This window comes from Megalobrama amblycephala, linkage group LG5 (genome assembly GCF_018812025.1).
Source record: "Megalobrama amblycephala isolate DHTTF-2021 linkage group LG5, ASM1881202v1, whole genome shotgun sequence".
In the NCBI taxonomy this organism is placed as follows: Eukaryota; Metazoa; Chordata; class Actinopteri; order Cypriniformes; family Xenocyprididae; genus Megalobrama; species Megalobrama amblycephala.
In genome coordinates, this window is record NC_063048.1 from 40,370,426 (window position 1) to 40,396,483 (window position 26,058).

General features: G+C 37.0%; 1 protein-coding gene and 1 long non-coding RNA gene across 3 annotated transcripts in view; one reads left to right on the forward strand and one right to left on the reverse strand.

The window, feature by feature from the left end:
* Nucleotides 1-6,341: 6,341 nt before the first annotated feature.
* crip1 (cysteine-rich protein 1) lies at nt 6,342-11,801 on the reverse strand. Its single transcript, XM_048192295.1, has 5 exons — nt 11,619-11,801; nt 7,291-7,385; nt 7,016-7,073; nt 6,660-6,712; nt 6,342-6,566 (listed from the first exon to the last, which is right to left on the reverse strand). Exons 1-4 carry the CDS (start codon nt 11,656-11,658, stop codon nt 6,672-6,674), a joined length of 234 nt encoding a protein of 77 aa, XP_048048252.1. The 5' UTR covers nt 11,659-11,801; the 3' UTR covers nt 6,342-6,566; nt 6,660-6,671.
* A 4,911-nt stretch (nt 11,802-16,712) lies between these two features.
* The window catches only part of LOC125269360, a 29,437-nt gene continuing 20,091 nt past the window's right edge, over nt 16,713-26,058 (forward strand). Inside the window, exons 1-2 of one of the 2 annotated variants that reach the window (XR_007185086.1) lie at nt 16,713-17,741; nt 18,822-18,961. This is a non-coding gene — a long non-coding RNA (uncharacterized LOC125269360). Of the gene's footprint in view, nt 17,742-18,817; nt 18,962-26,058 lie in introns of both variants that reach the window. The other variant, XR_007185085.1, reaches the window with a different exon arrangement.

Consider the following 26,058-nt stretch of genomic DNA (forward strand, 5'->3'; position numbering starts at 1 on the left):
AAACTTTATATTCGTAAATCAACTCTGATGAACTGTAATAAAGTGCTCTCACCTTCATTACTGCCGTATCCAGTATCACTCTAGAGACTGTAATTACAGCTTAAGCTGGATCATGAACAGTTTACTGATCTATCCTTGAGTAACTTTTTAGCACAACCTCTGTTTTGTATTGTCCCTTTATATGGATATTCGTTCACAAAGCAGTCCGGTGTGAAATGATTCGTGCAGACGTAAACAAATTTCGGTAGAGTTGAGGGAGCATTTTCTTGGCAAACAAAATTAATCCACCTCAAATTCAGCGGCTTAGATTTAGGGAGTAAATGGAGAGAGCCTTGTGGATTAATCCATCCAGCTACAGAACACCTAAAACTCTTGGGAGACATTCATGTCAGTGCAGCAATGGTGGACTGTGTACAACTTGCTGTGAACTACCTCAGGGCGGTTCTATGTTAAAACGGCAGTGTCTGTCAACATTCGTAGGCGGGGCCTGTGGCTAATGTGATGTCACACTGCCAGGGATCTGGAAAGGGCTTGTTCTGAGACTGCTTATGATTATGAGAGTGGTTGGATTTTTATCATTATAGGGTGGTTGTGCACACACACTGCCAACACAAATTTATGTCCAAACACCACGCAAAATAAATCTTGCATAAGAGGTCCCCTTTAAGGGAAACAGTCCAGCAGGTTTCAAAATTATGTAGTTAAAGGTGCCCTAGAATCAAAAATTGAATTTACCTCTCCATAGTTGAATAACAAGAGTTCAGTACATGGAAAAGACATACAGTGAGTCTCAAACTCCATTGCTTCCTCCTTCTTATATAAATCTCATTTGTTTAAAAGACCTCCGAAAAACAGACAACATAATACCGACTGTTACGTAACAGTCGGGATCATTAATATGTACGCCCCCAATATTTGCATATGCCAGCCCGTGTTCAAGGCATTAGACAAGGGCAGCCAGTATTAACGTCTGGATCTGTGCACAGCTGAATCATCAGACTAGGTAAGCAAGCAAGGACAATAGCAAAAAATGGCAGATGGCGCAATAATAACTGACATGATCCATGATATTTTTAGTGATATTTGTAAATTGTCTTTCTAAATGTTTCGTTAGCATGCTGCTAATGTACTGTTAAATGTGGTTAAAGTTACCATCGTTTCTTACTGTATTTGCGGAGACAAGAGCCGTCGCTATTTTCATTTTTAAACACTTGCAGTCTGTATAATTCATAAACACAACTTCATTCTTTGTAAATCTCTCCAACAGTGTAGCATTAGCCCGTTAGCCACAGAGCATATAGCCTCAAACTCATTCAGAATCAAATGTAAACATCCAAATAAATACTATACTCACAGGAATCGATGCATGCATGCAGCATGAATGACGAACACTTTGTAAAGATTCATTTGAGGGATATATTAGCTGTGTGAACTTTGTTTATGCACTGTATAACTGCACTTATAGTCGAGAGATCGGGAGGGGGCGGAGAGCGCGCGATTTAAAGGGGCCGCAGCCTGAATCGGTGCATAGTTAATGATGCCCCAAAATAGGCAGTTAAAAAAATTTATTACAAAAAATCTATGGGGTATTTTGAGCTGAAACTTCATAGACACATTCAGGGCACACCTTAGACTTATATTACATCTTTTGAAAAGACGTTCTACGGCACCTTTAATTGTAACCAATAGCAGATTATTCCAGTTCAGAGAAAACACTAAAACTGAAAAGACATTTGCAGGGAAATGCATTGTAAAAAGGTCCATTTGAGAAACCTAAAATAAGCAGTGCAGTGGTAAAAATGTCATTTTAAAAACAGAGAGGATAAGCTGAAATGTGCTGGAAACGGCACCATTACTGGTACCATATAGTTGGCCACAAACTTTATATGAATTCCATAACTCAGTGACTCTGAGCATCTTAAAACCACATAAAACTACAGTGTTATTCTTGTGCGAATGTAATAATCCCCTTTGGTCCGAAGCATTGTACTTCTTGCCCATTTAGCATCACTTTCACAGAAGGGAACTTGAAAAATATCCTGTCATAAAACCGTTGAAGGAAAGTGTGCTGATGTTGCAACCCTGGTGAGTGAAGAAAGCGAGAGTGTTATCTTTTAAACAAGAGGACGAGGACGTGCACATTCAGATTGATTGGCAGTTTCTCTATTTGAGTATCTGAGCTCCACAGCAGTTTCAGTTCTGTTATTACATCTAAAAAATCTGAAATATCCTTCCTGTTGCAAGCGTGAGGGGATGGAACCCACACAGCTGCCTGATCTCAATTAAATTGCTGTAAAAATAGATGCATTTCAGCATGTGTACGCTCAATACTTCTTTCTCTGAAAAATGTTTTAAATAGCAATGCGGGGAACAACCCTTTCCGTCCGTCTCATTCTTTCATTCCAGATCTCAGCATGATAAAGGATCGTTGTTCATTGCTGAAGAGAGACATGCTGAGCCTTGGCCAAGTCACTGTTGGGTCTTGTTTGTGTCTGTTACCATAGCGACCGCTGTCCTATGACCCGCCAGCAGCCGTTCTATGTTGGATGGTGGGAAGGAGTTGAAGGGGTGTAGGCGCGCACCAGTCAAACAGTCACAGAGTGGAAGTGACACTCCCTTTTGAGTCAATCACCTCGAAATGTATGTGGGATTCAGCATGTGTTCATTCTGGTATGTTACCATATAAGGGTATTCTAAATAAAGTCGCTTAAATCAATAGTTACCGATTAACCCCTCTGGCAGGTTGTTTCCTGGCCGGCAGTGATTTGGAAGAGGCTGTGCTCTGAGGCGTTACTCTAAATTAACACTGCCTACTCGCATGCATCTGTTTCCTGTTTCTGGAAGCGTGCCAGTGATGATTAGCTTTTCATTATAAAGCTCAACATCTGTTGGCTTCAGCTTCTCTCAAAGTGGAAATTGCTCTGTTAATGAGCCATCTTGTATTTTCATATATGGTGGGGTACAGGGTGCAATATTAACACTCGCCGAGTGCCAAATAAAAAAAAATGTGCCAGTTGGCTGGTAACCTAAAGCTTTTCTTCTTCTCCACATAAAATATGTATCACATTAAGCTTCTAAAATGAAAGCATCATGAAGTGTCATCTAATATATGATGCTATTAGTGACACAAACTAGTGCTGTTTGTCACAAATGTGTAGGAAACAATCATTAGCTGCGTTTATATGGACCCTAATAATAGGTCAGTCATGGAGTAGTAGCGCAGTCGGAATAAAAACCATGTCAAATGGAATGAATTGGCCAAATCCGACTGAAATTTAATTTGGATTGGAAGGCGTGGTTTAACCCTTGTGCTGTGTTGAAAACCTTATCACACTCGTGGTGTTCCCGGTCAAAAGTGACTGGCCTGCAGAAAAAATAACTTATAAATCACTTGTTACACTATTTTATTACGAAATAATAAATTCAATCTTTTTGCCAACTTGTTTTCTTTAAAGGATTAGTCCACTTTTAAATACACTTTTCCTGATAAATTTATTCACCCCCATGTCATCCAAGATGTTCATGTCTTTTTTTCGTCAGTCAAAAAGAAATGAAGGTCTTTGAGGAAACATTCCAGGATTATTCTCCTTACAGTGGATTTCAATGGCTACCAACAGATTGAAGGTCAAAATTACAGTTTCAGTGCAGCTTCAAGGGCTTTAAACGATCCCAGATGAGTAATAAGGGTCTTATCTAGCGAATCGATCTGTCATTTTCGAAAAAAAAAATACAACCGTTTATGCTTTATAAACAAAATATCGCCTTGAACGTACTTTCCGCTTCCACATTCTTCATAACGCTTACACTGAATGTCCTACGCCTTCCCTATTCATGTTACGGAAGAAAAACGAAACTGGCGCCGCGTTCGTTCCGTAAGTAGAATAGGGAAGGCGTAAAACATTCAGCGTAAGCGTTATGAAGAATGAAGAATGCGGAAGCGGAAAGTATGTTCAAGGCGATATTTTGTTTATAAAGCATAAACGGTTGTATTTTTTTCGAAAATGACAGATCGATTCGCTAGATAAGACCCTTATTACTCATCTGGTATCGTTTAAAGCCTTGAAGCTGCACTGAAACTGTAATTTTGACCTTCAATCTGTTGGTAGCCATTGAAATCCACTGTAAGGAGAAAAATCCTGGAATGTTTTCCTTAAAAACCTTCATTTCTTTTCGACTGACGAAAGAAAGACATGAACATCTTGGATGACATGGGGGTGAATAAATTTATCAGGAAAAGTGTATTTAAAAGTGGACTAATCCTTTAAATTAGAATAGGTTTTGTATTTATTTTTGAAACTGATTGATCGTAGGCCTCATTGATCTGAGTCTCACTGATTTGAGGATAAAGTTCATCTATGTGCAAAAGAAAGCCTGGAATACTCAAAATAGTTTGTTTGTGTACATGGATGTGTGTGTGTGTGTGTGGATGCACGAGTATACATGTATCCACACATGCAGAGGTCCAAGGCCTTTATTTTTGCTCGCACACATGTATATATGTGAACATGAACATGATGAATACGCTCCTGAACACTAATTGTTTCTCTGACTTTCAATTCCCCCATTCATTTTCACTGGGTGGTCATTTTTGACCAATATAAGCTCAGATCAATGAGGCCTACAATCAATCAGTTTCAAAAATAAATGCAAAACCTGTACTAATTTAAAGAAAATAAGCTGACAAAAAGATTGAATCCAATATCAATAAGTGATTTATAAGCTATTTTTGTTGGTCGGTCATTTTTGACTGGGAACACCACAAGTGTGACTAAATAAAAACCAAAATAAAAACATTTCAAAACAAATTTCCTGCTTAAACATTAAAGCACACTAATGTGATAAACAGTGCAAATTTTTTTCATATTTTTTTATAAAATTGACAAAATTATCCATAAAAAACACTTTTTTCACTCAAAAACTGAGGTACATAAGCTCAGATAAATAAGGCCTATGATCAATCAATTCCAAAAATATATATAAAACCTGCCGTAATTGAAAGAAAACAAAAAGATTGAATCCGATATTTAGTGATAATGTAGCATAATGAGAGATTTATAGGCAATTTTTTGTAGGTCGTCATTTATGACCGGGAACACCATAGTTGTTACAATGTCGGAAAAAAACAAAAAACAAAAAAATGATCAAAAAAAATGTTGGAAGTTGTTAGACTCTGGGTAAGTAAAGTCAGTAAATTTTAGTCCAATGTGATAACATTAACTAGCTTTTTCGGGTACGGGAAAATTCTTTTCAGGTCAAAATAACCCGAACACAACATTAGGGTTAAACTTTTTCTAATCCGTTCCATAGGACATGTAATCACTTGAAAACCAAAACTGGAATGTTCTGCGTATGTGCAATGATGAAGAAATGGCGTAATGACGCACGCAACGAGCTGTTGTTGTTGAACATGAGCTGCATCTGATATCGCATACTTCCCTACTAATTACTCAAAAGTATCGACTTCGGTGCCAATTTGGTAGTGAAATTTTAAAAATGTGACATTACCAGCATTTCCCCCTAGCATTTTGAGTGCTGTTGAGTGGATTCTTAAACACCTCTGATTGGCCATTGTGTTCACATGCTCAACAGATATGTCTGTGATTGGCTACAATGATCAACGCTTCAAAAACATGTTGTAAAGAGACATCTTTGATGCTCTTCACCGAGCGTTTAACCAGATACACACGGGAACTCTTGAAAGCAGGCATCTATCAGCAGATCTATTAGGGATCCACCGATCCACTTGCAGGAGAGGATTTGTGAATTGCAGTGAAGCGACGCAACTTACGCTGGTAGGTCACGTGATAATGACAACATGGCAATATAGTATGTCCAGATTACATTCATACTACATACATTTATATTACATAGAACATACTTTTTTGGTGTTCGCAAAGTAAGCACTTATTCAAAATAAGTATGTGATTTCAGACAGCCAAAGTGTCATAAATGACCATCGTGTCAATTTAATATTCTCCTTCCACTGATGATGTCTCCTAATTAGGACCCAAAATACATAGATATTAAGCCTGCTTTTTAAAACAAAGAAAATAAGCTGAGGTGGGAGGATGGTATGTGCCAATAGCGGGAAACCCTTTGTATTCGTGGAGTGTCCATGTGTCAAAAGATCAATTCCGATTTGAAGCTTGTGACTGTAGCGTTCATGCACTATGTTTGGATTCATCAATCGGAATGATTTCAAACAAAAGATGTCCATGTCAACATAGCTGTTGTAAAAGGGACACTAAAAATAAAAAACAATGCAAAAATGTGTTTTATGCATGAATAATTTATAATATATTTTATCATTTCATTCGAGAAAAAAATGTGAGGGACAAGTAGAGGTTTAAAACATACATTTAATGTATATAATGTTCAGTTTAATTTTAAAGGGATCTTTATTGACTAGTGCCCCCGATGAAACATCATTGTGTGCTGCTATAGCAGACAACATTTTAAAAACAGATTATACAAATTAGTACTTTCTAAAACATGATTTGGTCATTTGTCTTTGGTTTAACAATAGGTGGATAAAAAAAACAAAAAATCAAGCTCTTGAGAAAAACCTGTAAATGGAAAAGAAGAGAACAGTTAGTGCATGTTATATCATCTACTTTAAGTATAGGTAAAATTGATCCATTTTATTTTGGTAAACTCACCTGTGCAATTGCCTATTTGAATGTGTGGCTCTCAGTGCCGCCACGTCCAAAACCTGAGGGCAAAAAGAGAAAAATGATTAAATATAATAATAAGGATGCATGATGGAATAAAAAAACTCTTTGGATAAGTAGCAGGAAGACATTTGCATTAAGTACAACTCGATAATTCAAGAATTTGAATAAGTTCCTGAGATGAGAGAGATTTTATAGTGGTCAAGTACTGTCCCACAGCAGTTCCCGGTCCATGTGTTTATGAGGCGAAGCACTTGTGTATATCATGTGATACTCTAGTTGAACAGTAACCCTATCCAGCACAGTAAAAGATAGCCTCAAAACAGAGCATTGTAGAAACTTACCTTTAGGTCCAAAGAGTGCAGCGTAGCATGGGTTGTTACAATAGGGCTTCCCCTCATGCTGTGAGGTGAAACACATTAGTCAGTACATTAATGGACTTGAACGGGGGTCGTTATGCAAGACCTTCTTCAAGACAAAATACTCTGACAGCTTCTGAAGTGTTTATGTGAGGTAAAAGTATGCCAAAAGTTATCTGGACTCCATTAAGTCTGCCTGGAACATTAATCTGTCCCAGTAAGAGGTTAGCAGTCTGTGTGTAATTCTGCTACTGACTTACCTCTGCGTGTGAGCCAGCCGACAGGGTCTTGTTGCATTTCTCACACTTCAGACAGGGTCTATGCCAGTCTTTGCCAAGTGATGACACTCTCTCCGCTGAAACATCAATGATAAACATCATTAATTCATGAAACCACATAAAAATAGTCCAGCATGGATTGATTTCAGTGCACATTATTCTCAAAGCATTTTGTAGACGCTTTTATCCACAGTATTCATTTGAAGGTATATAATTTACCAGTTGCCAGAGAATTGAATGGCTTTGAAGGTACCAACCCCTTCCTTCTCCAGTGATGCCAATTCTTAACCAAAATGTCAATTATTTAATAAATATTTAAAGGCATGGTTCACCCAAAACTGCACATTCTATTTTCCATTTACTCACCCTTATGTTGTTCAAAACATCTGTGACTTTCTTGCATTGAACACAAAAGATCGTTTTTTTGTCTTGAAATCAATGAACGTCAATGCAGTTCAGTGTAGTTTTTTGACCCCATTGACTTTCACTGTATGGACAAAAACAGTTCAACGTTCTTTAAAAGATCTTTTATGTTTTGAAGAAGAAAGAAAGTCACACAAGTTTGGAACAATGTGAGGGTGAATAAAAAAATAAATATTTTGGTTAAGAATTGGCATCATCAGTGGGAAGCAGAGCTTTATTTAACACATTTAAACAAATGTGTTATAAGCGGGATGCTTGGCGCTGTTTTTATTTATTGCCTTTTTTTGCATCACATATTTCAGTAATTATCATAAATTAGGTATCATTTGAATGCTTAAAAACTCAGCATTCATCCTATGAAAACTGTTTTGAAATTAGACAATGCGTTACCATGGAAATGGTACTTTAATTTCTTTTAGCAGGCTCCTCCCCCTAGTGGGCATTGTCATGTTTCAAAATACAAAGTTTATTTTAATTACTTTATAGACAAAACTTATCTAATCTTGACAAAATGCATATCGTCGGAAAGGTCTGAATCTCAAGATTCCATATTTGGTGTCTGTTTTGTGATAGAAGTGATATTTGGACAGAAATGTATCAATTTGTTAGAGGAGAATGCATAAAAAATAAACTATGGAATGTGGGTGACACCCAGTGGCTTTTTTTGGTACAAATCTCATGGGAACTTAAATTTTTGTGATATCAACTTCAAATTTGGAACAAAACTTGGTTAGATATATGGCTTTGATTTTATATAAATTTTAGAGTGAAAATAATTTTTGGAATATATATTTTATATAAAATAAAAACTTTTTAGTACAGTCCAATTAATTTACAGTAAATTTAAACTTATATAACTTTTTCATACTTTCATTTTTTTAAGGGCTTTCACTTCTGCAAAAATCTGCTGTGTCTTCTTTAAAACAAGACCAAACTTAGGTCTATATTCCAAAGCATTCTTGAATAACAACGATTTAAGTTTGAATAATGCATTTTCACGTCTATGCTCAAAAAGGGTTAAGGAGTTAACATGTGTAAATCTATTTATCTGAATCCCAAAGATTTCCTTTGAAAAAGTCAATGCAAAAAATGCCTAAAAAGAAACGTTTGTTTCCATCTGGGCCAGTTTATGACCTCATCGACAACTTGAAAGAATCTAAATGATCACTTATTAGCCTTAAAGTTGTTTTAAGAAAAGAGTCTGGGGAACACAAAGTCAATCAGACATGGGAAAATGAGCTGTTTTCAGCCATTATGTAGTTCAATTAAAGTCGTGATGAGGTTTTAATGTCAACAGAGCTCAAGCTCAAGTCTGGCAGTCTAGCATGCTACAAGTCTTGTCCGATTACTGTGTTCTCGACTCAAAGCAGATAAAGTCACGACAGCGAGAACATGGGTGGGTGTGGATGCTGTATGCAGGACACTCCCAAAGGAATTCATTCCTCCCTTTCTTTTTTAAAAGGGCCATAAAGAAGTCTTTATCTGCAGCCCTCAGCAGAAAAATTTCTCCAAACAACCCTCATGATGAACATCGTAAAAGAAGTGGGAAGGGAAGACAAAGTCATGCATGCTCAGGCGTCTACATTATGAGGAGGTGCAAGATCGTGCCTTTAACGAGGGAAGTTTTGGGCAAGCGTCTACATCTCATGGACGCCAAAAACTGTCTGAAACCATGACCACTTTGAAAGACGTCAGATTTATGGCTTCAAAAGAAGAGATTCGTTTGAGCTTTTTGGCATGCGGAAACCAAAGGATGGACAAAGAGTAGATTAACAGTTCCCATCTGTGATGAGGTGATGGCAAAGACCCCAGACACCAAGTAATGCTTCATCCATATCTTGTAGTAAGCAGAGTGTTGAAGGATAACACATACTTCCCATTGTTGCTATAATTGCGTACAACAGCTGTAATAAGAGTCATACTCATCCCAGCTCAGGCAGTTAGTCACACTACGACGGACGACACAGGAAGGTCTTTTGTTTAGTACTGGAGTGTGAACACATGATCCAGACATACTGGGAGAGTTGGATGCAGAATCAATGGTCCATGTGAGAAATAACATTTTGAAAGGACAAACAGGGCAGAAAGGAATTCACCAGGATGGGTTTGGGCCCTTTCAGTGCTGCCAAGAAATAGTTTGGTCATCTGAGCCACACCTAAGACAGCAATTACTTAACTTCCCTCAGTCAAATACACAGAGGACACACTAATCTCTCTCTCTCAGTTAATGCTCTTTATCGATGCAAAGTGTCCTAGACTGGGTGTAAAGTCTACAACACAGAGATCTGTAATCTGCAGCTGACTTCCACTCAGACTTTAAGCTATCAAAACATCGCTCTGTTTGTTTGAGCTTCACGACCAGCCCGACAGAGCAACACGGACTCAAACCAATGGTGTGATTCTGGGGGCGGGACTATCTGTTTGACTGACCAATAGGAGAAGTTTGAGGGCAGTGTTTGGGAAACCTGTTTTAAAACTGTCATTTTTTTTAGAGATCCGTTTGATGTTGATAAAATTACACACTTTACCTGTTGAAACTGCAAGTATTGTAATTAAAACAAACAAATCTCTGAAAGCGAACCACAAAAATTAGACTAAATCACCAGTGCCCTTGAATTATGGCATACTTGTGCATGTATATATATAACTGAAATTACACTTCAGAACACCCACTTTTTATTTGCAGTTATGGCAAAGCTGGAAAATAGTTATTTTGATTATGTCGGTATCTAATCTCTATCTTATATCTTCATGGTGGATTTTTCTCTGAGAGGCTGCGGTTGTTAAATTGCTTCCATACGAACATTAAATAAGTCAGAGTGAAGGAAGACCAGCACCAGCCACAAGGTATTTTTGTGTGATGGTTACAAAAAGTTACAGGTTTAGAAATGAACAGGATGGATGATGGTGTGAGATGTGGTGTGAAGGCTTTATCTTTATCATTGTTTCAGAGAAACTGTACATGCAAATGATATAAATAACAGATGACAAGAGAGACTTTGTGTTTTAAAGTGATTGAAAACGTCTGTAACTCCACTGCTGGATTGTTGAAACCCACTAAAAAAAGCCTGGCATGTTTCTTTTGGCTAAGAATGTACAGTAAAATTAGCAAAAAAGAAGAAAAAAAGAGGATGGTCAATTAACTGAAAGGACAAAACCCAAGCCCAGACTTGCAGTATTTGAGAGTCTCATTGGAAAATCTTGGCATGCTTCAGAAATATACACAAATTTGCATTTTCTATACATTTCTCTGTAATTCTTTGACACAAATATTACAGATCTGATTACTGGATGAATCTGAGCCAAATAGTAAACTTCGTTAAAACATGATCTTGTTGCTTTCATGCTACAGAAAATATTCAAATAGTTTGTTTGAATGCACAATGCAAAAAGGTTACTTTACAATGTAAAGCAGCATCTGACAATATCATTTGCATAGTTAGCATTGGCTGTGCTGACTCCTCCCTGATATTAATGTTATTATTATTTAATTAAATATAAATAATAATGTAAATTACACATGATATATTTTCTGTTTTTCAAAACTAATTTAAGAACTAATTTAGTCTACCCACCCTACATCAACATACAACCCAAATATGTGCAAACGTTATGTTTTATTGCTGCAAATATGTATACACAAGCTATTTAGTAAACACTATTTTAGAAAAGTTTAAAGCAGGAAATACTGTCCACATGCATCATTTGACATGCAGCTCTCTTCCTGGTCGTGCTGTTGCATTCAAAATTCATTTAAACAACGAAATATTTATATTAAAAATTATACAACAACATAATAGCGTACTTTGACTTTCTTTTCATTCTTTCCCCCCATTTTTTTTAAAAGTAGCCTGTATGTAAATATGAATATTTCACACGAGTCTTACCGAAGTACACTTCCTTCTCGCACTTGGGGCATTTAGGCATGTTTGCGGTGATTTAGTTCCTCGGAGGAGAAAAGTCCTGCTTGTATAAAGTTGAGATGGAGTCCACCTGCACACAGCCACGCCTTTGGTTTGAGACTATCAACTCTGCAGCCTTATTTATAGTACTGTGGAAATAGTTTGCACACGGTGCCAGAGAGAGAGAGAGAGAGAGAGAGAGAGCGCGCGGGAGAGCGCGTGCACAAGAACGCGCCTTGATTCATCACATGTATGCTCCTTTTCGTGGTTTTTACTCTGTATTCTGTAGGCATATTTATTTGGATTTTAAATAGATTGCAGAAAGGATACAAACAACGGAGATTCATTGTGTGTGTGAATAACCCTCAGGTTTGCACTTAAGTTCTGTGCTTGTTTGAAATGGATGGAAATATGATCCTGTACTAGGTACAAACCTTCATTCCTTTTCAGAAGAGACCATGCTGAACGACTCATTCACAATCAGGCAACCATGCCTAACAGTAAAGTGCCAGACATGCAGGTCATCACTAATCTGTTTTTAAGATAGTTTGTAGAATGTTTGTTTGTAGACAGAGCAGTGTATCTGAACATGCTCATTCACTGTTAGTGCATTGCATATAGAGAACTGTATGTTTATGTCTCTGAGAAGATTTTTTTGTGAATGTATCTGTGTGTTTACATTAAGTAACATCAGTATTTGACAGATCAAATATTTCCTGAGAGGATAGGTGTGTCTCTGCCCAACCCCTGAATTGATAAAACGCACCATGGCAACTGCTCAACATGTTTTCAAGGACAGAGAAATACATTATTGATATGCAGAACCACACACACGTGTACACACACACACACACACACACACACACACACACATTGGGTTTCCATGTTTTATGGGTACATTCCATAAACACAATGACATAATGATTTTTTATACTGTACAAACTGTAATGTCCCCAAAAATGTCCCCACAAGATAGCAAATTTCCGGCATTTCCCACAACTTAGGGAATACCTAAAGCACACACACAAACAAACACACTGATGTCATTTTATGGCTGTTTAACCAAATGACATGTGACATGACACATTTTGTCTGGATCTATTCATTTAATCAAAAATGTAATTCATACATGCAGAGACTTTAATACATGTGTTCTCTGATCAACATGTTTTTGAGTTAAAATTCTCTTTTGATATTTTGTTATGAAATGAAAAAAATGTCAGGGTGATCCAAATGTCTTGATTTTATACCAATTAAATATTTTATGTCTTAGAAGAAAAGAAAATAATGAAGAAGGGGACCTATTATGCCCCTTTTTACAAGATGTAATATAAGTCTCTGGTGTTTCCAGAATGTGTCTGTGAAGTTTCAGCTCAAAATACCCCACAGATCATTTAGCAAGTAGTAAATAACCGTTTTTGAATGGAAGGAAAAACATCCAAACACCCCTATCCAGAATAGCGCTTCCTGCATGCATCGGATACTCTGCCAAAAACGAACAAAACATCTGTTTGGTTTTGATTATCATCTCTATTGCTATCACCCTCAGGGACATTGCAGTTCTTCATCATGAAAATGTATCTGCATGCATTTTAAAGCTATATCAATTTCTAATTTATGGTTTTCTGAGCGCACACACCTGATGCAGGCGCACAGAAAGCGGTCTGTCAGACGGTGCGTCCTGTGAGCATTAAACTAAGTTCTCTTTCACGTTTTATTGTATTTAGATTGTTAAATACACACAAGGTTGTCAAAAACACACAAAGTTCACATAAACACAGTCGGATATGTCTGTGAATGTAAATGCGCATGTGTATATTAGATCTGTGGTGCATTTCCTTCAAAAACAAAACTAACCCACTGCGTCTTCAGCGGCTCATGTTCACTCTTACATCAAGCCACAAAACACCTCAATCACTTATGAGACATTCTTGTCGCTACAGCTGCTCCGGCGTCGAGACAATGGCGAACAGTGTACAACACACTCAGGGCGGGGTCTATGCTAATACGGCAGTGTCCGTCAACTGTTGTGGGCGGAGCCTGTAAAAAAAAAGCGATGTCACTTTGGGATTAAAAAAAAAGAGTGGGTGGATTTTTATCATTATAGGGTGGTTGTGTTCACAGACTGCCAACACACATTTATGTTCAAAAACCATGCAAAAGTGAATTTTGCATAATAGGTCCCCTTTAATATCGACATAAAATGTAACTTGAGATATTTTTTTCTTTCCTATTGTGACGTATATCTGAGTGAAACGCCTTCTTCAACAAAGAAAAATGTAGGATTTTGTCCATTGGCAATTGACTGGATCATTGGATGGTTGTGGTTTGCTATTTCTGTGATCTCATGTGAATGACAGGTTGTCCCGCCCTGAGAGAGTAAACACGTCATCAGAGAAGAGAAGAGACGTCACTGCAAGAGGGAGGAGAAGATATTTTGATTTAACATTATGAGGGCACATGAAAAATAAAAGATGTGGATAGATAAATCAATTATAGTAAACACTGAAACGTTCAATATAAACAAACAAGAATTGTTTATTTTGCTTTTGTGGTGACTTTACCATGAAAAACAATGTGGTCACAGACTGTTGGACACCACTGTAGTATGTTTGTGCATTGAATAGAAATATATATGTATGCAGAAAATATATGGTTCCCATTATCTGTATGTATCTGCAACCCTCTCTCTGTCTCTTCTTTCCTGTGTTTGATTTATCTTGACATCTCTACCCTCAGCTGATCCATCAGCAAGCTCCCAACTATCGTGCCACCCATGTTTACCCAGTGATGCCTGGCCACTGTTTCATCTCAGCAGGCTCCAACTGCCAGCAAACAAACCACCCACCGCTTCATCTCTAGCAGGCCAGTGTAACTGCGGTCCTGTTCACTGGGCTTTTCCCAGTGTTACACTGTGAGGTTCACCATCAAGGATTTTCCACTGATCTTCATTTCCTCCCTCTGTTGACAGTAGATCCAGCAATCCATGCCGAGAGATAATTTTTCCTTCCAGTCTCTTCCAGCTCTATTATCATTGTCTGCTTACCATCACCAAAAGCGTTATCTGATCTGAGCACCCACAGTTCTCGCTTCCCCTAACTGTTTATTTTTCAACAAAGCATAAGGATTAAGCTTTAAAGTTTGTAGATTTATATTGCTTAATATTGCTTGATCCTAGTGTTGGGGAAGCTAAAAAATAGCATACTCATTTTAAACTAGTTCAGCCACAGTCAAACTACTCTTATGATGAAGTAGTTAGCTACACTACCCATATTTACAGCATATGTCTGCAAGTTGTCTTTTAAAGGGCTCTTCATCTGGAAAACATCTGGTAAACATGATGAGCAATGGAAGTCAATGGGGCCCATCAACTGTTTGGTTACCAACATTTTTCAAAATATCTTCTTCTGTGCTCAGCAGAAGAATGAAATTCATATAGGTACATGAGGTTAAATGATTTTCATTTTTGGGTGAACTGACCGTTTAAGGTGAATGCGCTTGATTACTGCCTCAGTTTGCACAGCCGTAAAAATATTCAAAATATAATGTCACATAAAAACAGCGATGTAGCATTCGAACAGTGCTACTCATTGAAAACGGTTGCTATCATTCACACCAACTATGGTAACTATAACAATAACTATATTAGTGTCCACACCAATGCGCAATACGTTACATTTATTCGACGTGCGCGCTAGTTATGTCTTTATAATGTCACATAAAACAGCAATGTAGTGTTAGAACAGCTCTACTCATTGAAAACTGTTATCGTTCACACCTACAACGATAACTATAACTATATTAGCGTGCACACCAACGCACAATACATTCTGTTTGTTTGAAGTGCGCGCTAGTTATGTCTTTATAATGTCACATAAAAACAGCAACATAGCGTTAGTACAGCGCAACTCATTGAAAACGGTTGCTATCGTTCACACCAACAATGATAACTATAACTATAACTATATTAGCGTCCACACCAGCGCACAATACATTCTGTTTGTTTGAAGTGCGTGCTAGTTATGTCTTTATAATGTCACATAAAACCAGCAACATAGCATTAGAACAGCACAACTCATTGAAAACAGTTGGTATCGTTCACACCAACAACGATAACTATAACGATAACTATATTAGCGTTTACACCAATGCACAATACGTTCTGTTTATTCAACATGTGCGCTAGTAATGTCTTTATAATGTCATATAAAAACAGTAACATAGCGTTAGTACAGTGCAACTCATTAAAAACAGTTGCTATTGTTCACACCAATAACGATAACTATAACTATAACTATATTAGCATCCACACCAGCGCACAATACATTCTGTTTATTTGACGTGTGAGCTAGTTATGTCTTTATAATGTCACATAAAAACAGCAACATAGCATTAGTACAGTGCAACTCATTAAAAACGGTTGCTATCGTTCACACCAACAACGATAACTATAACTATAACTATATTAGCGTCCACACCAACGCACAATACATTCTGTTTGTTTCAGCGCGCTAGTTATGTCTTTATAATGTCACATAAAAACAGCAACATAGCGTTAGTACAACGCTACTCATTGAAAACGGTTGCTATCGTTCACATCAACAACGATAACTATAACGATAACTATATTAGCGTCCATACCAACGCACAATTACGTTCTGTTTATGCGAAGTGCGCACAATAGTTATGTATTTATAATGTCACATAAAAACAGCAACATAGCGTTAGTACAACGCTACTCATTGAAAACGGTTGCTATCGTTCACACCAACAACGATAACTATAACGATAACTATATTAGCGTCCACACCAACGCACAATACATTCTGTTTATTCAAAGTGCGTGCAACAGTTATGTCATCTGCCGCTTTAAATGCTCAAGCTCTTTAAAGCAGGATGGATCCTAATTGGCTGTTAATGTTTTTATCGTTCATCAGCTAGAAAAAACTTGTTTTGAAAGTGATTCCAACTTTATCATCTCTCTGTGTTGTTATAGTTGTGGTGTAGACTCTGCTATTCTTTTACATTGAATGATTATTTTTTTCAACTATATCTTTATAGTTATCATTACAGTATTGTACTTGGTGCGAACAGGCCTTAATGGCAGGATAGGTGATTTGCTTCAAAAAATATTTTTTTTGTTATGCTGGTTGAAAGTCTATTGACATCCCGATAGCAATCACTAAGTTAAGTGGTCTAAATGTATTTATATCGTCTGTGAAAGGCATAGGACCATAAAATGTTCATCCAATCATATCCCTCGGTCCGATGTATACGATAGGTCCTACCTGCCTGTCAACGTATGTCCTCGCGCACCCTGTTTGCGCAGACATCATATGTCATCAGCGCGTTTCATACTATGATGTGAGGGTGGGATCTTATGCTTTCAAAGCTAGCTCGCTATTGCTAACCTCTTAGAAAATGACATACCCTACCTTTAACTCCAAAAGCAACTTTATTTTGAAAAGTGCTGAGCTACAGCTGCGCTACTGAAAAACATAGAAAGAGCAAGTTAATAGAGTTGCTTCTTCCAGTCAGTTACAGCATCGGTCAATGGTCAAGACATTCATACGTCTCTGAGGGAGCGCTATTGTAAGCGAATATTTGGCATTAGCAAACTGGCATGGTTCTCTGATAAGTAACTTGATTTCCTGGTGTCCTTATTTTGTCCAAAACTTCAGCATATCATATATTTGTCATAATCACAGATCGTTTTGTAGTGTAGTTGTGGGAGCCCGTTGCCAGTTTGATAGATCAGGGTGTACAGTCAAGTGAGAGGGAGTAGGAGTGCAGTGAAAACAAACACAGACGTCTGTGATTAGGTAATCAGGGTCTGTGGAATAACAGTTTTCTGGACTGAACTCATCACTGCTGAACACAAAGGGAGGGCCGGGAAGCAATGTGTTCTTTTTGTGAAACGAGAACAGACAAACTGTTACAGCTTGTCATTGAGTCTAAGCTGAGGAGGAAACACACACACACACAGATAGTCTACAGACCTTGAGGGTGATTCTTTTATTGCCCATTACTATTGCATCACATGAACACACAGCAATAATGATGTCAATGTGAGTGGGTGGAGATGTTGCTATAGTAACTCTGTTATGGGTGAGTTTGTACTTTTCTGATTGACAGCTGAAAGATTCTTATGTGTCTCTCAACAAACGTGATTTTGAAAAAATAAAATCATGGGGACGTTATTTATCCACTACACTTTATTAACGTCATTCTATTCATCTCAGGCTTACTGTACGAGCTAAAACACCTTCTCATGTACGATAATTACAACAGTTATATGACAAAAATGTTTATCTTGGACAAGTTTCAAAAGGTGATAGATCGTTCACACAGTCGCAGGATTATTTAACTCATACTTGTCAGCCCACGTTTAAGTAAAATGGCATATTTCTCTAAGTAATGTAACCTGTTTGTGTTTCAGCCCTAAAGTATGTGTTTATTTAAGAAATAGAGGGAATAAAATACGATTAAATAATTAGAATAAAACAAATATTTAAAAACTGCAGACATAATCGGTGCACTTGGGACTAGTTTAAATGTGATCATCTCAAACAATCATTTATGGTGCGGCACAATATGGAAAGAATACAACTATTTTTGCAAAAAGGAGAGGGAGCATAAAAAAGTTGTTTCCTTAGCAACCAGCCGTTATTTGTCGTAGTTTACTTCCTGTGCTATGGTAACAAGAAATAAAACAGGATATGATGAGCTTGCATGTGTTTGGAAGATTTTAACTGTGTTGCAAGCCGTTGCACTGCATGGCAAGGAAATTGTACCATTGTACAATACAAGCTAAACTGTTCTGTTTTTATTGCCAGACAAATATTTAAACATGGTATCAAGTTGGACAGCATAATGTATTTGATTAGCCTACTTAGTCAACTAAAATGGCAAGCATATGTTGCATTAAATTTATGCAAGGACAGTAGAGAAAACTGACACCCTTAGTAGAAGAAAAAGGAAAGAACGGCTTGTTATTTTGCACTTCCTATGTAATTATTGTGAGATTTAACTGCTGCTGTGCATACTTTGTGCAGGAGTTTCACACAGCCCCTTCTTTACTGCCGCTAAAAGTTTATGGCACTGAGCTGTTCATGATTTGGCACCAATTTGGCATTAAACACCCGTGTTTCATGCTGGGGTTTAATTGGTATTTCTTTTCCAAGGTAGCTGTTGCCTGAGCCAATGAGGATTTTTCCAGTATAGTGGGCAAATGTTGAGAGCGCATGTCACGTGAAGCTGAGAAGTGTGATATAATCACTGGCAGACAGACATCATCTGGGCGAGAAGTGAATTCCTGCTGGCCTTCAGTAAGTATTAGTGCTTGACACAATGCTTGAGTGAACGTAACTGGGTCATCTTACAGAACGGCTGACTTTTGTGTCCCTTATTAACATATGTGTAAAAAATGAACAATGAATATCTGATGCAATCTCTGTGTTAACATTGTTCTAAACTAATCAACAAAAATCTTTTTCATCATGGGAATGTGGGCCCCTGATTACGTGTCAACCCTGTTACCATCTCTTTTTAAGGAAGTTAACAATTCCAAATCAAAAAGCTGTCAAAATGACATTATTGTCCTTTTAAGAGGTACATTTCTCAGAGTTCAAGGGCATGTTTATCACTGGGTGTTCTTAAAATTTCAACCCTGTTACCATGATTTGTATAGTAAACAACTGCTAACTGAATAGATACTTGTAGAAACATCAGCATTAAATTAACTAAGCTTGTAGTTTCATAAACTTGAGAGCAAGGTTTGTAACATTAGAAGTAAACTGTAGAACTTTCAACCCTGTTACTGTGAACCCTGTAATGCAGTGGTTCCCAAACCTGTCCTGGAGGACCCCCAGCACTGCACATTTTGGATGTCTCTCTCATCTAACACACCGGATTCAACTCATCAACTCATTAGTAGAGACTGCAAGACTGAAACAGGCGTGTCAGATAAGGGTGACGCACAAAATGTGCAGTGCTGGGGGTTCTTCAGGACAGGTTTGGGAACCACTGCTGTAATGATCATATTTAATGTATATTTAATCATTTGATGTCATAATGACATTATCATTCTTTAGAGGAAATTAACTTTTTAAGGACAAGTTAAAATCACCTTTTGTTTTAATTGTTCCCTAATCCCTACCGACAAAATGTCAACCCTGTTACTTTGATTTTGTATAGTAAACAACTGCTATCTGAATAGTGTATACTTGTAGAAACATCAACATTAAATTAACTAAGCTTGTAGCTTCATAAATTTGAGAGCAAGGTTTGTAACATCAGAAGTAAACTGTAGAACTTTCAGCCCTGTTACTGTGAACACTGTTACCATCATATTTTCCATTTTAATGTATAATTTAATAATTTGATGTCATAATGACATTCTTTAGAGGAAGTGAACTTTTTAAGGACAAGTTAAAATTACCTTTTGTTTTGATTGTTCCCTACCGACAAATTGTCAACCCTGTTACTATGATTTTGTATAGTAAACAACTGCTAACTGAATAGTGTATACTTATAGAAGTATCAGCATAATACTAATAAGCTTGTAGTTTCATAACTTTTGTAACATCAAAATTAAACTGTAGAATTTTCAACTCTGTTACTGTGAACCCTGTAACCATCATATTTTCCATTCTAAGGTAATGTATAATTTAATAATTTAATGTCATAATTGTAACACAATCCACTGGAGGCAAGCTTGAACAACGCAAGTGCAGTTTATTAATTCCCAACATGAAGAAAATACAAAAGAAACAAAGACTTGGCTTGACGACTTGACTTTAAACAGGAACATAGCACTCACCAGCTGTGGTTACAGGGAACAATATTAGACCAGGAACAAGGCAAACGTGAGGGCTTAATTACACGAGGACTAATGACTAAACACCTGTGTAGAATCAAACCAATGACAACATAGGACAACACATGACAAGGGGGGCACATGGCAGGATCACATGACTAGAACATGATACAAACAAGGGAAGCACATGGCAAACAAGAAACATGACTATGACTATATACATGAAACTAAACATGAAACAAAACTAGATGTGACAATAATGCCATTATCATTCTTTACAGAAAGTGAACTTTTTAAGGACAAGTTAAAATCCCCATTTGTTTTGATTGTTCCCTACCGACAAAACATCAACCCTGTTACTATGATTTTGGATAGTAAACAACTGAATAATGTACTTGTAGAAACATCAGCATTAAATTAACTAAGCTTGTAGTTTCATAAACTTGAGAGCAAGGTTTGTAAAATCGAAAGCAAACTGTAGAACTTTCAACCCTGTTACTGTGAACCCTGTAACTATCATATTTTTGTTTTATTTTAATGTATAATTTAATGCTGATGTTTCTACAAGTACATTATTCAGTTGTTTACTATCCAAAATCATAGTAACAGGGTTGAAAGTTTTTTTTTTTGATTGTTCCCTACCGACAAAATGTCAACCCTGTTACTATGATTTTGGATAGTAAACAACTGAATAATGTACTTGTAGAAACATCAGCATTATATTAACTAAGCTTGTAGTTTCATAAACTTAAGAGCAAGGTTTGTAAAAATCAAAAGTAAACTGTAGAACTTTCAACCCTGTTACTGTGAATCCTGTAACTATCATATTTTTGTTTTATTTTAATGTATAATTTAATAATTCGATATCATAATGACATCATTCTTTAGAGAAAGTGAACTTTTTTTTTTTTTTAGTTAAAATTCCCTTTTGTTTTGATTGTTCCTTACCGACATAATGTCAACTCTGTTACTGTGATTTTGTATAAACAACTGTTCATTTAAAGTGGATTTTACTTTTTAAAGTCTAAAACAGAAATTTACTTTATTTTATAATAGCCCCACTCAAAGTCAAATTACACAAATGTTTTGTATCAAGCACACCGGAGTACTGGATCCATTTTTAATATTAACCACAATCTCAGTGAAGCGTGTTATCTGAACTCTGAATAAACTTGATTAAAAAAACAAAAAAATTAGCAAAAAGTGAAAAATAGTCAGACAGCTGATGAAAGTCGAGAATTCAATGTAATGTGAAATCATCAGACAACCCATCAGCTCCACAAAGTGCCAAGTTTCCATGCAGTTTTTGTTTTCACTCATTTGAGAGGTAGTCTAGCAATAGGTAAATCAAAAGTAATCTGACCGACTTTACTTTGGCTCTATTCTACAGCAGAGAAAATTACTCTCATATGCCACAGAGCAACTGGTTGAAAAGTCCTGTCTACTGAAAGAAAATACTGAAGACAGAAATGTTACAATTTGCAGGATTTCAGAGGAAGATCAATAAGCCTCAAAGTGCATTTATTGCTGGATTACCGCCACAAAAGTACCACAATCATCCACTCTACTGTGACACCACCTTACTCTTTCTTGGCCATAAAATACTACCATAAATCCATTGATACAAAATCAGACATAATATTTGGGCAGACCACACATCCACACGGTTTCCATTATGAGGCCACCAAGCCACACATGGCATAGATCAGTAACACAAATTACTAGGAATACAGGTTTATTGGTGAAGCTTTGAACTTGGGGATTTTCTTCACCATGTACTTGCCGTAGATCTCCAAGGCTCCTACATTTCAGGCAGGCAGTTTCCATTTGTGTACTCTGGAGTCTTCATTAAATCAGTTTATCAGCACGGAAATGACTGTGGTTGCAATGGAGAGAGTTTGGCGTGGGATAGACGGGCTATGTCATAATGGACTAACAGGCTGAAGGAAAGCAGAACGGACAGGAAAACGACTGTACGGTAACCATGGAAACCTGCCACTGTTATCCGGTATCCTTTCAATAATCCGAAACTTTTAAGCATTTAACACCTACCTGTAAAATAAACCCGTGAGTAATAGAGTGAGAAAGCTGTCAGCGCACTAAAGAAAAAGATTTAAGTATAGTAAAACTTTTATTTCAAGCCAATACTCTGGCATGCCTCAGTATAAACTAGAATGAACGAAAGTGGTTTTATATGGAAACTGTGCAATTTAAGAATCACAGACTGTAGGACAGCAGGAAAATGTCCTGTGGATCAGTATCCTGGAGAAGCGATCATGCTCTTCTACTGTATCTGGCACTGCTCCATCATTGTGCTGCGACCAAAGGGAAATGTTTAAGCCATTATGTCGGAGATGGGTTAATGTTTGTTCTTCTCCAAAAGCCTCTTTGTGTTAAAATCATTTCTACAATAAAATGGAATGGTTTATATTTGAAAAGTGTAGTGGAAATCTTTATGCTGATAAGGCTCTTAAAGATTTTGGCTCCTAATATTATAGTGGTTAAGTAATCATTAAATATTAGGCTGGGGATTCAGTGGTCGCTTGTTTGTGAATACTGTTGTCGTTATAAAACCGGCCCATTAAATATGGCATTACTCTGGAAACGGCTTGTAAATCTATGTTGTGAAATAAAGGACTCTATGGGGAACAGGAATGAGAAACACATTAGATTTTAGACTCTAAATCACTGCAAATCTGTCTATTCTGTCATTATGCCTTGTATAGGAACCTGTGTAAGTCCTCTAAAGTGTCTCTGATTATTAAAACAAACCCATGTCTATAACACTAATTGTTCCTTGCTGATTGGGTCTGAAAATCCACATTATACAACAGCCCTCGAGTTCTTCTTCATTTCACTTTTTGCATCTCTGCGATTATTATCTGAGACAGGGATAGCTGCAGGTCGGAGTAATAGACATGTCGAATGGTACAGCTTTGTTTAGGGGTAAAACGAAGTTCGAAATACGTGAGCAGCGCTATACTGTTATCGAACATCTGACGGCGCCAACACTGCAGAGAGCGATGTTTAGATGAATATGTAAATAAGTGACACATACTTTCCTCTCAGCAACAAAATAAACACAACAGAACTGAGAAAACAGCAAGCATCTGATCATAACAACATGGGTAAGTTAGCATAAGCTCTGCAAATTAGCACTCCAGTAAAGTCACGTCAAGTTTATTTATATGGCATTTTATTCAATAGATTGCTTAAAAGCAAGCAGCTTTACAGTATCAAACATGAAAAACAGTGTCAGTGCCTCATTTCATCAGAAGCACAACTTCATTTTATACTATGAAGCGGTTATCCTCGACGAACTCAACAGATGAAATGAGTCAGAGAAGAGTTCTGCGTGAAAGAAGGCAGAGCCTCAGCGCACACCTCCTATTACGTTATCGTCACGGACCAATGGTAGTACGAAGGTGTTTTGCAGCTGGAGCGAACTTTTCCTGAGAGTTCGCTTTGGCAAACTGTTTCAGACTCCCAAAACAAACAAAAACAAATTATGTTTTGGCATGATTTTGTTTGAAATTACGTCACATCAGTTCATTCTTCGATTCCGTTTGAAGTATATCGTGGCCTTAACCCTACCACACACCCTAACAGGCAGCATTGGCGACTGATTGTAAAGATCTTTCGGCATGTGCACTACCTTTCGGAACGTCCCTAACCTTTCAGCACAACCATTACTTCGACCTATATATACCCACACTTGCATTTGTGCTTTTCAGGCAGGCTGCCTGCACTGTAAAACCGAACAGTGAAATTAATTAAATTAAATGAGTTTGTTTCACTCAAATAATAATGAAAGTTCATTGTACTTAATAGAAAAAAGTTGAATGAACTCAAAATTTCATTGTAGTAAGCTGAACTTAATATGATTGAGTTGAGCTGCAGCAGATTTCTAATTCCCAGCATGCTTTGCGTCAGACCATATAAATAACTGTTGAAATTAAGTGTTATTTTGTGTGTTTTTGCACAAGATTAACATATGGAGATATAAGTTAATGTTTAATGTTGTGTTATGTTGGGATTCAGGGGGTTCTGTTATGTTTGTTTTGTAGGGTTACCACTGTGGTGAAGAGTAGAGCCTGTGGTTAGGTTGAGGATGAGCTGCAAAACATTTAAGACCACATATGTTGTTTGATTACATATATGCAAGTATGTAAAGACAGTCTCTCTGATAGTTATAATAGCATGTGTTATTTGCTGTGTAACATTTAACCAAGATCTGAATGTGATGTTTATGTAAATTAACTGTATGTAATTAACATTATGATGAGTTGGGAAAGGGATGCTGGTGACGGGATTGTTAGTGAGAGACACCTGTGCACCACACTGGCCTTGATCCGCTTCCATGGCTCTCAGCCCCGCCCCACTTGTCACAAAAATTTTAAGTTCTACCAACTTTAAAAAAATGAGTTAGTTTACTTAAATGTTTTGAGGTAATAAGTTTCCTCAAATGTTTTGAGTATTATGAACTTATTGGGTTTTACAGTGTGTGCAGCAGTAATGTGCATTTTTCAGTGACATTGTTACATCGTTAGGCCAGTAGGTGGAGACAAGTGACTGTTATGAACTTTAAAAAACATAGATTGCATTCAGGAAGTTACACGCAATTTATAAATGACCTATTGGATCATTCACTCGACTGGCTCCTTTAAAAACACAGATACATTAAGGGATAAAAAACATAAGTGGCTGCATCCAAAATCGCATACTTCCCTACTGTATATTAGTCGAAAAAACAGTATGTAACAATAGAAGCATGTCCGCATTCACAGTACTTACAAAGAGTAGGAAAAAAGTACCTGGATAACCTGCTACTTCTGGCGAGATTCTAAAGTGTGCATTCAATGTACACTTTACTCTCTCATGGGGCCACAGGAGAGGATTTATGAATGGCGGTGAAGTGAAGCAACTGACGCTGGTAGGTCACATGATAATGACAACATGGCGACTGTAGTACATCCAAATTAATTTTATACTACACACATTCATACTATATACGTTTCTAGTGGCCAGGAATTACTTATTCAAAATAACTCTTCTCAAGAGAGTATGTGATTTTGGATCCAGTCAGTGTATTTGTTGAGTGAGTCATTGAATCATTAACTCAACCAATTTGCTCAAAAACAATGATTCATTCAGGAATGAAACACCAGTACTGTGTGTTGCTCTGAGACGGAAAGATTAATTCTGCTTTGGCTTTGTTTTGGAACTGTTTTCACTGGCAGAGCAACTCTGTCTAAATTGTAAGTTACTAAATATTAACTTCTTGTTTATTAAACTGTTGCATAAAAAATTGATCAAGCTTGTAATTGTTCTGTTGCTCTTGATATCAGCATGACTGATTTTCAGAACAGTATGACTGCGAGAGCAATATTGTTTAAATATATTAATATTGTAAAAATGTCCAACCAAAACTAAACAGGGCCTGACTTAAAACAAAATTATTGATAGTAGCTATTCTTTTTTTATTTTTAGCCAGTTACAAAAATGTTTGTTCAGTTGCACTTTTCATATATGTATTACCTGATTATTGCAGTTTCAAGCTTTGATATCCATGCAGTACTACTTAATATATCACCTACTTTGCAATTT

Excerpts from the sequence above, each read along its gene's own strand:
- crip1 (XM_048192295.1), bottom strand. The coding sequence starts at position 11,658 with ATGCCTAAATGCCCCAAGTGCGAGAAGGAAGTGTACTTCG. Across the intron at positions 7,074-7,290 it reads CGGCTGGCTCACACGCAGAG|CATGAGGGGAAGCCCTATTG; the intron begins GTAAGTCAGTAG and ends TTCACCTCACAG. Across the intron at positions 6,713-7,015 it reads TGCACTCTTTGGACCTAAAG|GTTTTGGACGTGGCGGCACT; the intron begins GTAAGTTTCTAC and ends TTTTGCCCTCAG.